The 12664-nt window shown below is 34.8% G+C and overlaps 1 protein-coding gene across 5 annotated transcripts in view; it reads right to left on the reverse strand.

Moving 5' to 3' along the window:
• Nucleotides 1-11681, reverse strand: part of LOC131164416 (uncharacterized) — a 35268-nt gene extending 23587 nt beyond the window's left edge. For 2 of the 5 annotated variants that reach the window (XM_058121615.1, XM_058121601.1), the window contains exons 1-4: nucleotides 8722-8851; nucleotides 8397-8460; nucleotides 8153-8212; nucleotides 6332-6575 (exon numbers count right to left, since the gene is read on the reverse strand). In XM_058121615.1, the coding sequence (XP_057977598.1) occupies nucleotides 6332-6534 (203 nt within the window). In that variant the 5' untranslated portion in view covers nucleotides 6535-6575; nucleotides 8153-8212; nucleotides 8397-8460; nucleotides 8722-8851. Of the gene's footprint in view, nucleotides 1-6331; nucleotides 6576-8152; nucleotides 8213-8396; nucleotides 8461-8721; nucleotides 8852-9594; nucleotides 9982-10241; nucleotides 10341-10704; nucleotides 11106-11228 lie in introns of those variants that run through there. The other 3 variants (XM_058121609.1, XM_058121585.1, XM_058121594.1) reach the window with 3 other exon arrangements.
• Nucleotides 11682-12664: the final 983 nt, after the last annotated feature.

Below are 12664 nucleotides of genomic sequence, written 5' to 3' on the forward strand. Positions count from 1 at the left end.
TGTTAGTAACAGTCATTGGTGACTTTCTTGGAGCAGTGACAGTGCTCATAGGCTGTTTTTTTTTTTTTTTTTTTTGTGAGGCTATGGCAGTGTTATATAAGTTACTTGGTGATTTCTCCATGGTAGTTTTAGTGGTTCACTTCTCCAATTGTTTCAGTTCTGTGAGTTGCTTTCTTGGGGCTGTGTTTGAGTTTCTTGGTGCTGTGGCAGTCTTGTACTGATTTATTTGTGACTTGTTCATGGTTGGTCACCTTGTTCATGGTTGTTTTGATTGTTCCAACAATTAATCTTGTGGTCATTGGTCTGAGTTTGTGAATGTTGGGATGGAGTTCGCAAATCCCAAAAGTATGGTTCCTTCGTTAATCACTTGTTTGAGTGAACCGCGTACTATGACTATATCAGAGGAGGAGTATTCAAGGTTTCCACAATATCAGTCGTCTCAACAAGCATCTTCTCACATTGCATCTTTTGCACAGAAAGGTAATCCTACAGTTTGCATGCCATCTGGTATCCTTCCTACTAGTCCTTGGGTTATCGATTCTACTACCACTGACCATATGATAGGCGCAACCAACTTCTTTTCTAATCTCCAATATCCTAAAAATCTACCTCAAGTCACCCTTACTGATGGGTTCACTATTGCTGTTAAGGGTATAGGAATAGTAAATCCTACTCCTTCCATCTCTTTTCCTTCTGCTTTATACATTCCTAAATCTCCTTTCAACCTTATGTCCATTAGTAAGCTTACAAAGTCACTAAATTGTTTTGTCACATTCTAGTCTGATTCTGTGGTTATTCAGGATCTGAATACAAGAAAGACAATTGGCACGGGGCGTGAGGCTCGTGGACTTTACTACTTTGAGTTGCCTTCTCCACCCATTGCCTGCACAATCGCAGCTACACCACTTCAAATCCATTGTCTCCTTGGTCATCCATCCTTGGACAGGTTGAAAAAGTTGGTTCCTACATTGACTTTTGTCTCTAATCTTTAGCGTGAGTCTTGTCAATTGGGCAAGCAACATCGTGTCCCCTTTGCTTCCTGAGTCAACAAACAAGTGGTTAGTCCTTTCATGCTAGTCCACTCTAATATTTGGGGTCCTAGTCATGTCACATCAAAGTTGGGGTTTCGGTCCTCTATTACATTTGTTGATGACTACTCTAGGATGACTTGGTTATACTTAATGAAAGATCGTTCCAAGTTGTTTGATATCTTTTGTGCCTTCTGTTCCCAAATAAGGACTCATTTTGATATGCCAGTCAGGATACTTTGTAGTGATGATGCTAAAGAGTACTTCAATGCCTAATTCAGTACTTATATGACTAGCTCTGGTATGATCCATCAATCCTCTAGTGCCCACACTCCACAACAAAATGGGGTTGTAGAGCGGAAAAATAGACATTCTTGAAGTCACTCATACCCTATTGTATCAAATGAAAATCCCCAAAGTTTTTTGGTGTGATGTTGTGCTCACAACTTGCTCCCTCATCAATAAAATGCCATCCTCTGTCCATGGCGGCAAAATCCCATATTCAGTTATCTTCCCTAAGGCTCTTTTGTTCTCCCTTCCTCCTCGTATATTCGGTTGTGTGTCCTTTGTCCATCAGTTAATTCTAGGAATGGATAAGTTGGATCCTCGTGCTATCAAATGTATGTTTTTGGGCTATTCCTATACTCAAAAAGGTTATTGATGTTATAGTCCTACTTTACATCAATTTTTTGTCTCTGCTGATGTCACCTTCTTTGTGTCTACACCATACTACTCAGATTCCTTGAGTTTTGTTGACCTTAATGAGTCTCTTCCTCTGCCTTACCTTCCAGATCCAAACCTAGTATCTATGCCTAATCCTCCTACATCTTCATCCAATTTGAGTCATTCCCGTTGCTTGGATCATCCCAATTGTAGGTATACACACAGCAACTCAAGGGGGAAGTGCCTACTTCAACTTCTACTACTGTGCCTCTAGTTCCCTCATCAGATGATCTTATTTCCCATGATGTTGATTCTCCTATAGCTATTTGAAAAGGTAAATGCACTTATACCCAACATATGATCTCTAATTTTATTTGTTATGATTTCTTGTCACCCTTTTATTATTGTTTTGTTAGAACTTTGTCTTCCATTGCTCTTCCAAAATCTATTTCTGAAGCCCTATCCCATTTTGGGAGGAGAACAGCAGTGATTAAAGAGATGCGTGCACTGCATGATAATGATACTTGGGATTTGGTACCTCTTCCTCCTTAAGTGTCTATGGTTGGTTGTCGTTGGGTGTATACTGTGAAAGTTAATCCTAATGGTTCTGTGGCTCGTTTGAAGGCCCGCCTTGTTGCTAAGGGGTATACTCAGGTGTATGGTTTAGATTATTCAAACACATTCTCTCCAGTCACTAAACTTGCCTCAGTATGTCTGTTCATTTCTTTAGCCACCGCTTGTCATTGGCCTCTATATCAATTGGATGTAAAGAATGCTTTCCTACATGGTGATCTTCACGAGGAGGTATATATGGAGTAATCACCTGAGTTTGTTGCTCAAGGGGAGTCAGGCTCAATATGTCAACTTAAGAAATCATTGTATGGATTAAAACAATCTCCAACGGTATGGTTTGGCCGTTTTAGTGTTGTAGTACTTGAGTTTAGCCTTCATCGATGTGCTTTACACTTTGTTTTTTATCGTCATCCTCCATCTAGCAAGATTTTGCTTATTATGTATGTGGATGACATTGTGATCACTAGTGATGATGATCAAGGCATCCAAGACCTAAAATTTTTCCTACAGAGTAGTTTCAAACCAAGGACTTGAGACCATTGAAGTACTTATTGGGTATAGAAGTATTGAGATCTCGTATAGGAACTGTATTGTCACAAAGAAAGTATGTTCTTGATCTTTTAGATGAGACGGAGCTATTGGGATCCAAATTTGTTGATACACCCATAGATCCCAATAGTAATTTAGTGTCAGATATGGGTGATTTGTTGCCTAACCTAGGTCGGTATAGGATACTTGTTGGAAGGTTGAATTATCTCACAATCACTCGTCCAGATATATCCTTTGCAACAAGTGTTGTGAGTCAGTTTCTCGATTACTCAAGAACAAGTCACTGGGATGCAATAATTCGCATTTTGAGATATCTCAAAGGTGCACCAAGGAAACGTATTTTATATTAGGATCGAGGTCACACTCATATTTAGGGATATATAGATGGAGATTAGGCCAAGTCACCTTCCAACCGAAGATCCACAACCAGGTATTGTATCTTTTTTTATGGTAATTTGGTGTCTTTAGAAAGTAAGAAACAAACTGTGGTGGCCAGGTTGAGGGTTGAGTCAAAATACAGGGCTATGGCACACAGTACACGTGAACTTGTTTGGATGAAGAACATGTTGAAAGAACTAGATTTTCCATATTCTCAGCCTATGGAGTTGATGTGTGATAATCGAGCTGCTATTCATATTGCCTCCAACCCTATCTTCCATGAGCGAACAAAGCACATTGAAGTTGATTGCCATTTTATTCGAAGAGAAACTTCTACGGAAGCTCATTACAACCACTCATGTGAAGTCCGAGTTTTAACTTGCTGAATTGTTCACTAAGGCCATGGGAGGTGCTTGTGTGAAATTTATTTGTAACAAGCCAAGAACATATAATATTATGCTCCAACTTGAGGCGGAGTGTTAATAGTTATTTAGTCATTTAGCATTATTATTAATTGTTAAGAGTTAAGTTTGTTATAAGTGTAAGTTAGTAAGGGTACTATGGTCATTCCAATTGTACTTGACATATATTATATATAGAGGGAGAGACCTATCATTGAGTTTAGGTCTTCCACTTAACCCAATTATTCAACACATCTAAAATCTTTCTTTCTTTTTTTTCTTTTTAATAGAACTATCCTACCCTAAAGAGTGCTCACATCTACACTATCCTTTACTGTCCAATCACCATTTTGATTATTTTATCTTTAAATTTTATTATATTTTCTCCCTTCAAGTTCCACCACATACTTTTCTTACATTAATTTATGCTACCCCTTCTCTTCTATTTTTTAATGCATGTATTTGACATTAAAAATCTAGGTTGTGTAGTTAAACTTTCACCTTGATAAATTTCCAATCCTTAAATGATAAATGATCTAGCCTCCTGGTTAAGGAAAAATCTATGACTTTTATTTTATCCACTCTTGAAGGTTACTAAGTGTTCTTCTCTCTTCTTAAAGCCTATAGTTATTGTAATAAGGTCATATGACATGGCAAAGTCTAAGATTATATTACTAGACTCATTTTTATCTCCATGTACATGCCTAGCATGTATCCTCCCATAACTTTTGCCATCATTTCCTATGCATCCATTCAAATCTGCTATTTTTATGAATATTTTCTCAATCCCAAATATCCCTTGCATAATATCACTCATATCTTCCCAAAATTCTCTTTTAAGGTTTTCTACAAAGTCTATTTGAGGAGCATAAGCACAATAACATTTATTGTCCCTTGTCCTAAGATCATCTTGGTTTTTATGATTCTATCTCCTACAATTTTAATATCTACAACACTATTCTAAAGTTATGTTTGGTTTGCGGAAAGCCTATTCTCAAGAATAGATTAGTTTTAGTAGGTTAGTTATAATTAGTTATATAAGAAATTATATTGTTACTATAAAACAAATAACAATGTGAAACATTTTATGAATCCATAATAAGCAATTGACAAGGAATAACTATTCTCAAAATTCATCATGGAGAATTCTATTCCTTTCTTATTACAATAGAATGAAATAATTAGGAATAACTATTCCCTTGGTTACCAAAATTTAAACTATATTTCATCTTATTCCAACGAATAACTATTCTACCAAACCAAATGAGTCATACGTCTTTGTCTACAACGATTCTTACCCAATTCATATGCCGTTCTCTTCTACCAAAGTTGAATTCTTAATGTTTCAATTTCTCTAAATTTTTCCCCTACCCACTTAGTTTCTTTAAGGCATACTATCTTAATTTTTTTTCTAATCATTGTGTCAACTATCTCCAAGCTTTTACCAGCGAGTGTCGCTATATTTGAAGTTGCTAATCTAACCCTAATCTTGTGAACTAACTTCTTTACCCGCTCACATCCAGAATGATGCGATCATGTGGGTACCCCTACATAATTGACACCATAGCCAAGTGGAGTGGAAGAATGATAATAATTAATTAAGTTACTTTGATTGTGTAATACAAAATCAAAAAAATATGTATATAGCAGAAAAGAAAAAAGAAGAAGAAGCAACTCATAAGACAGTTCATAGAATGTCTATTTCTACAGGTGGAATAGGATAGATGGTAATGTAATAAAAACTGCATTAGGACAAAATAATTTTGAAAAAGCCACTCATTATTCCATCCAACATGGAATAGGATAGGAAAAGACTTTCCCATGGTGAAATATAGGAATGGTCATTCCTCAACAATTCCATGTTATGAATTAATAGAAATTTTTGCATTTTTGCAACAAATTTTCTTCTATAAGATATCAAATCCTTATTTTATGACGCTTCTATTCCTAAAAATAGACATTTAACCGAATATACATTTATTTGTTTATTGTTAGTATAATATGATTTTTCATACAAGGCTTCAATCTGAAATAGCATACCAACTAGGCAACCCAAGTAAGTATTTCAAAGTGTACCACAACCCAAAACTCCAAACTAACTGAGCCTACCTCCCACCCCACCCCACCCCCCAACCCCCCCGCCACATGCGTGACTAACAAGCACACCCTGTTCCCAAACCCATATCGTAACCCTGAATACACATTCCAGGTAACTATGGTACTAATGCAATAAAAAAGACTAAATGTCATAGAAACAATAGTAACAAACCAAAGATAGGAATCCTACATTGATGGGAATCTAATTCCAGATATTTAAGATTTTGATAATGCGTGGAGCATAAGTTTATATGCTTTAACATACACAACTCGTAAGTTTACACGCTTTAACACGAGCTTGTTCATGTCAAATCTTACAAAATAATGCGATCGAAACCCTTCAAGAATTGCAAGCTCAAACCCTTAAAATCCCAAACGAGAAATGACATGAAAATGCACGGTTTTCACTTGAACAATCAACTCAGACACTCCTTAGCCTTTTCCTTATCAAACGCACAATACGCCACCCCCTAAAAAAATTTAAACGCACGCTACGCCCAAATATATATATTCGAATTCAGACGACATGGAAAGTGAAGGCAAGTATAAATTTTGATTAACTGGGCATTGACATTTATACATATGCCTCGCAACAATCAAGAAAAGTTAAATTAAGAGACCACAGAGAGAGAGAGTACCTACCAGGTGGTGAAGAGCTTGAGAAACTGAGCGAGAGAGAATGAGAGGAGGGCGGAGAGCAGAGGGAGGCTTGAAGAGGGAAGGAACGGCTGAGACGACAATGATCGAGAACTCGTCGACGCATCCCTGGCCGTCATCACTTCGTCCATCGATCCTCGCAATTCAGCGCTCGAGGGAGGAAAGTGCTCCGTTGCGCGATCCGCCATCTTTATTCCCCGCGTGCAAAAGCGTCGAATTTCAGTTCCCACTAAATTCCCAAAGTAGCGGTTAGTTTGGCTGAAATCTATTTTTGAAAATACAACATCAAATTAGGATTTATAATGAGACAGTGCGTTTGAAAACACGAGTTCGGGAAGCATTTGTAGCATACTTGCGAACATGACGGGGTTGGGTTAGGGTTATTATTGTCAACAAAAATTAGAAAAATAAAAATTAAAAATTAAAAATAAAAACTAAAAATTAGAAACTAACACTAATAAAAATTAAAAAGTAAATAAAAAAAAACTCATTTCCATCTTTCAATCAAAATATAATAAAATATAATTAAAATAATAAAATTACAAATAATACAAATTGAAAAAATATTATGATAAAATAAATTTTATTATAATTATTTTACTTAATTGTTCTACTTTCAAATTTTATTCTACAATAAAATTCTTATTATACATAACAATTGAAAAAAGATAAAAGTATTTTGTGATTGACTTTATTATTATTTTTTAAAATTTATGTATATTTTTATTTTAATTATATTTAAATTTATATGGTCTTTTATTTTTATTTTTATTTAAAAGTGTATAAAATTAATAATTTAATCTATAAAAATATTTTTAAATATTACAATTTCTGGCAATAGTTTGTCAAAACAACTAAAAAACCATAAAATCTTATTTCAGTTTTTTAACAAACAACTTAAAACCAGCAGCAACAGAAATAAAAAATTAACGACAAAAACAAATATGTTTTAATCTATTTTTTCATTGTTAATAAATAAAAACAAAAAATATGAAACAACAACGACATAAAATAGACTCTTAGCAGTTTGTATCTTTGTTTTTCATTTTTTAGGTTCAAATTGTGTTTATAAAAAGATTCAAGTTTTAGAAACACAATTTTGTCAATTAATGACCTTTTTTGACATCATTTAGAAGGAAATTGGCTTTGACTCATATTGCCTTATTACGAAATTGAATCTGAAACTTTCTAAAGACTATCTTTTAAAGAAGTTCTGTCATGAGAATAAATTTTTATCTAATTTATAAAGGAAATAAATTTTGAATGCAAATGTATTTTATCTTTTTTACAAAAGGCAGGGAATTGCAATGAATGTTGGAAATGAAGAAGAGACTGTTGAAACTGTTGAAACATACACAATACTTTCTTGTATCATAGTGATTTAGTAAGATTCAATAAATTGTAAATAATTAGGTACAACATGACATACTCACTTTATATGACTTCAAAATTAAAACTACATTTAACAATCATACAAATTGAAATAAAATTTGCACATTTATCATTTATATATTCAAATTAACATAAGATGAAATAAAATCTAACAAAAAAATTTACACATTAATTAAATTAATATTCAAATAATGATGAAATTAATTAAAAACCATAACAATAAAAATTTTCAATATGAAGCAGATGACTTCAAAATTGAAACTGATTTTAATAATCATGCAAATTGATAATAGCAATTTCACATTCATCATTTGTAGATTTAAATAAACATAAAATTAAAATAAATATAAGATTAAATATAACTCTAACCTCAACAATTTACACATTACTAATGTAACGACCTGCTTAACTTACCATATAATTAAACGCACATAATATAGTCAACCCGAACCCGTGGGTAATGGGGACGCATACCTATCATATACAGCGGAAACTTAAGCAGCAGTAATTATAAATTACATCCATCAAATCATAAAATACATAATATCAAAGTTATCTACAATCCACCAAATACCATATTTACATACAATTCCCAAAACATTGAAATATAACTAGGATCTCACAACACAAATCTCCTGATCCTAATTCAAAAGCTTACCCTCCTAGCGGGATAATAACTACTGCTTTAGTAGCGACCTCGGTCCGCCAACTATCTAGGTTTCCTGAAAATTTATTTAAGCTGGGAGTGAGACACCTCCCAATAAGGGAAAATAAACTAAATACAGTTGTGTGACAACATGAATATTAAATATTATAGTAGATATACAGTACATTTCACATATTGGAGAATACTAAACATAACGTGGTTGAGTAAACATATAAATTCATAATTCTAATAAATCATATTGTTCATGAAATGTCTAATATAACTGATAATACTTTAATTTACTTAGAATGTATAGCTAACTGATGTCATGTATTACCCCCCATGATGGGTTGTGCAGCCCGAAAGCGGAACCCGATAATGGCTAGCCAACTACTGCCAAGTAAAAAATATTCGTAAGTACGATGGGCCCACCACACCTTGGTTCGGACTGTCAGGGCAAGTCTGAATTATAAAAATCTGATCTTTATAACTACGGTACCGTGCTCCTAAAACTGAACTAAACTATTATTTAGGCTCTGATAACATATAATACATAATAATATACTGTTTAACGTAAATAAATTGATAGCATTTTTTGTAATAACATAAATAAATGCGGCCTTGCGTAGATTACTTTAATATCTGCGGCCTTGCGCCGGTTATTAATCACGGCCTTGCGTCGAACATTTCATACATATCAATCTGAATAAATAATTTGTTTATCATGTACTTTAAAATCATAATGTATTGCATTATTTCACAATCTCTGAAAATCACTGAAATATACTTTATTTGCAAAATTACCTTGGCATCATATAATTTGCGTAAAAATAATATTCACGTCACACAATGTTGAATAAAATCATACATTCTATACTGAAATCATATTTTCTGACATTTTATACTAAAAACATACATTATAGTGTAATAATAGTATTTTCTCAAATATACATTTCCTCAGTGATACTTACATATAATACATGTTTTTTGAACATAAATTTACTAATAATTTCATAATAATTTTCATGGAAAAATCAACGCTTTAGTTTATTCTCTTACTTGATTTCTAAAAAGAAATCCCCTAAAATATACTGATCTTGCACTCATAGGGTTCCCTATTAAATATCCTAAAATCAACATTTTAGTATTTTTTCGTATACAACATTTCCTATAATTATGGAAAGACCAAATTTCGAATAAAAAGTCTTACCTTGAATTTGGGATGAACTTCAAGATAACTCCACCAACGATCCACTCAAGTAGATTTGTAGAGAACTTTCTCAAAAGTCTCATGGTGACTTTAGATCGTCGAATTAGCGAGAATTCGACCCGAAATCTTAAAGAGAGTGATGAGGGACGAATTGAAGAGAGAGAGAGAGAGAGAGAGAGAGAAATTTTTGCATGATTTTTGGCAAAAAATGAGGTTTAGGCCTATTTATACACTAACCTTCATCGATGAGTCACGTCACTTCATCAATGATGTCAAGAAGGCAATTCGTCGACAAATACTTACTTCTCGTTCACGAAATTCAAAACTACGATATATCCCCTCGGTATATTCTCGTCAACGAATCCCCGCTACTTTTCTTTCCTCCTTCTGTTATTAAATAACAATAATTATTCAGATATCTACACATAGTAACAGATCATAAATTTTGAATTTTGGGCTTGGATTTTTGTACATTAAATGAAATTCATGACTATATAGCATTATATTCTATCTCAATTTACATAAATTCAAATGTATGACACAATCTCTAAATTTTCAATTAAGTGGTTTTACGTGATTAACCTAACTTCCTTGCTTTAAAAAAGGGAAGTAAAAAAACAAAACAAAGTCCAAACAGCAATCCTCACCAGAATCAGAGACGGGCACGAAAAGCAAATCACCGTCCATGCAGACATGCAGCTGACAGCACATTGAATTTCAAGGACGAGTGCAGGGGAAGGGATAAGGGCTTCCATTAAAAGGACACCACTCACATGAAGAAGGGCACTGTACCAACCAACCATAGGGCCCTTCTATAAGTGACCCACCACCCCCCCCCCCCCCCCCATGTGATAATATAGAACATTTCAATAGATATTAGAGTAAATATTTTAATAGAGTAAAACTTAATTATTTAATTTATGAAAAAGAATTATTGACATTGTTCGGAATGGAGAAAACTAAGAAACATTAATACAAGTTTATACAGTTCAAGCAATCTCTTTTTTTTTATAACACATGCTTATCTTACATATAAAATAATTTTTTAAATTTTAAATATTAAATATTAACATAATTTCAAAAATATATTGTACGCTTTGATTAACCAACCTTATAGTTAGGGGTGGGTAAATGGGGATTCGTGACACAATCGTTTAAATCGGAATTAGGTTTATGATAAGTTGACTCGCTTATTAAACGGGTTTGGCAATTCGGGTCGGGTCACCTCCCCGTCCCTCTCAGCCTCTCCCTGCTACGGTGCACCCGTCCCTCTCCGTCTCTCAGTCTCAGCCTCTCCCTGCTATGGTGCTACCTAGACCCAAATGGCCAGATCTCACCTCACCCAGTACCAGCCGTCGCCGTTGGCCCGTTGCAGCAGCAGTAGTACCCCCCACGCCACTCTCCAGTCTCCACTCACACTCGCAAACGGCAGAGTGCAGACTCTCTTCTACGGTCTACCGACTACCCCCCACTCGCCTTCACCAAAAACCTTCAAATCAAGCCGCGTCACTCTGCATTAACAGCCAAAAATCACCTCCTCTTCTAGCAAAACAACAATGTGCTCTTCAGATAATGAATCCATAAACTGGAACCAAGAATTTGGGCAAAAAGAAATAGAATCAAAGAATCTCCACCGTTTTCAACAAAAAGCAGGTCGACAACGGCAATCTTCTTGTTTTTTGTTTTCTCTATTAGGGCCGAAAGAAGAGAGTGGAGTCGCACTGTCTGCAAGCCTTTTCCCCTTGGCGTGGACTGACTGAGAGCAGGGAGAGAAGGATCTTGAGTGAGGAGTAAGAATGGAATGCCTCCTCGACTCCGTAGGTGGGCATGAATGGAGCTTCCAGGAGGCAGTAGTTAGTGCATTGATGTTGAGAAGTGAGAATCCGCTAGATTCGAAACTGGGCCGACACCAATTCTCCATTTCTCCTACGGCTGGCCTGAGGACACCCACTCCGGTGCCAGATCTGAGTTCTTATTATTATTTCTTATTTTTCCATAATTTTGTATTATTTTTTTAATTGTTTTTTGAATTCAAAGTCCTCTTCTTAAATGTTTTTAAAATTTTTGAAGAAATAAATTATATTTTAAACGGTAATGGCTGCCTATTTATTAAATGGTCGGGTTTAAATTTGTCAATTTGTCATCTGGTAATAAACGAATCAGTCAGAACTCGAATCCGTCTGAACTTAGCCCGTTAGCCCATTTTACTACTCATATTTCTAGCTTTATTTTATTAAAAAAATTAAACAATTTTTGACCAAATTTTTCATATTACATGACTCAGCTTTATAATACATGACTCGGCATTATAATATAAAGTATTTTAAAATTACATAATATAATTCCATGCAGACACTCAGTCGTCTCACGCAATTTAAAAATATGTTAAGAATCAGCAATTAGTGCTAATCCACGTCATTTTTGTCGACTAAACCTAATTATAGTGATTATGTGAGACCATCATTTGTTGGGCTGCTCGTTAACCTTTCCTCTGCACGTTTCATTCAACTAAAACGGTGACGCGCTAATCATTCACGCTGTTTAATCAATGAAGTGACCCACCAGCATAGCATAATATATAGTTGTGCTTATCTCATAAGCTTTGATGATCTCATAACTTCTAAAATAATTAAAGCATTAATTAAAATTTAAACCCCTAATTGATCATATAATCCAATGTTTCTGGATCTTGTTTAGTTAAATTAAAAAGGAAAAGCATTCTTCACATGGGTCCTTAAGAAAAACAAACACACAATAAATGTCTTAAACTTGGGTCCCTCCATTATCAACTTGGCCTCAATGTTTGGATGTATTTTCGCTAAGTCACAGACTAGACATGTGTTTGGATACAATATCCTCGCCCAGGAAATTTCCTTTTGTCTTTGTTCTCTGTTTGGTTGCGGGAGGTGAACTGGGCGTGCCCAATGTCCATCCATTACAATGCATTGTGATAAGCTTTTGGTCCTTTCTGTTTGCGCAGGGGGCGGTGGTTGGGAATTGGAATCCCTGCTTATGATGTGCGATTTGTGGTCTGTATCTTATTCAACCAGTGTCATGTTGGGACGCCCTA

This window comes from Malania oleifera, chromosome 1, assembly GCF_029873635.1.
Source record: "Malania oleifera isolate guangnan ecotype guangnan chromosome 1, ASM2987363v1, whole genome shotgun sequence".
Lineage (NCBI taxonomy): Eukaryota > Viridiplantae > Streptophyta > Magnoliopsida > Santalales > Ximeniaceae > Malania > Malania oleifera.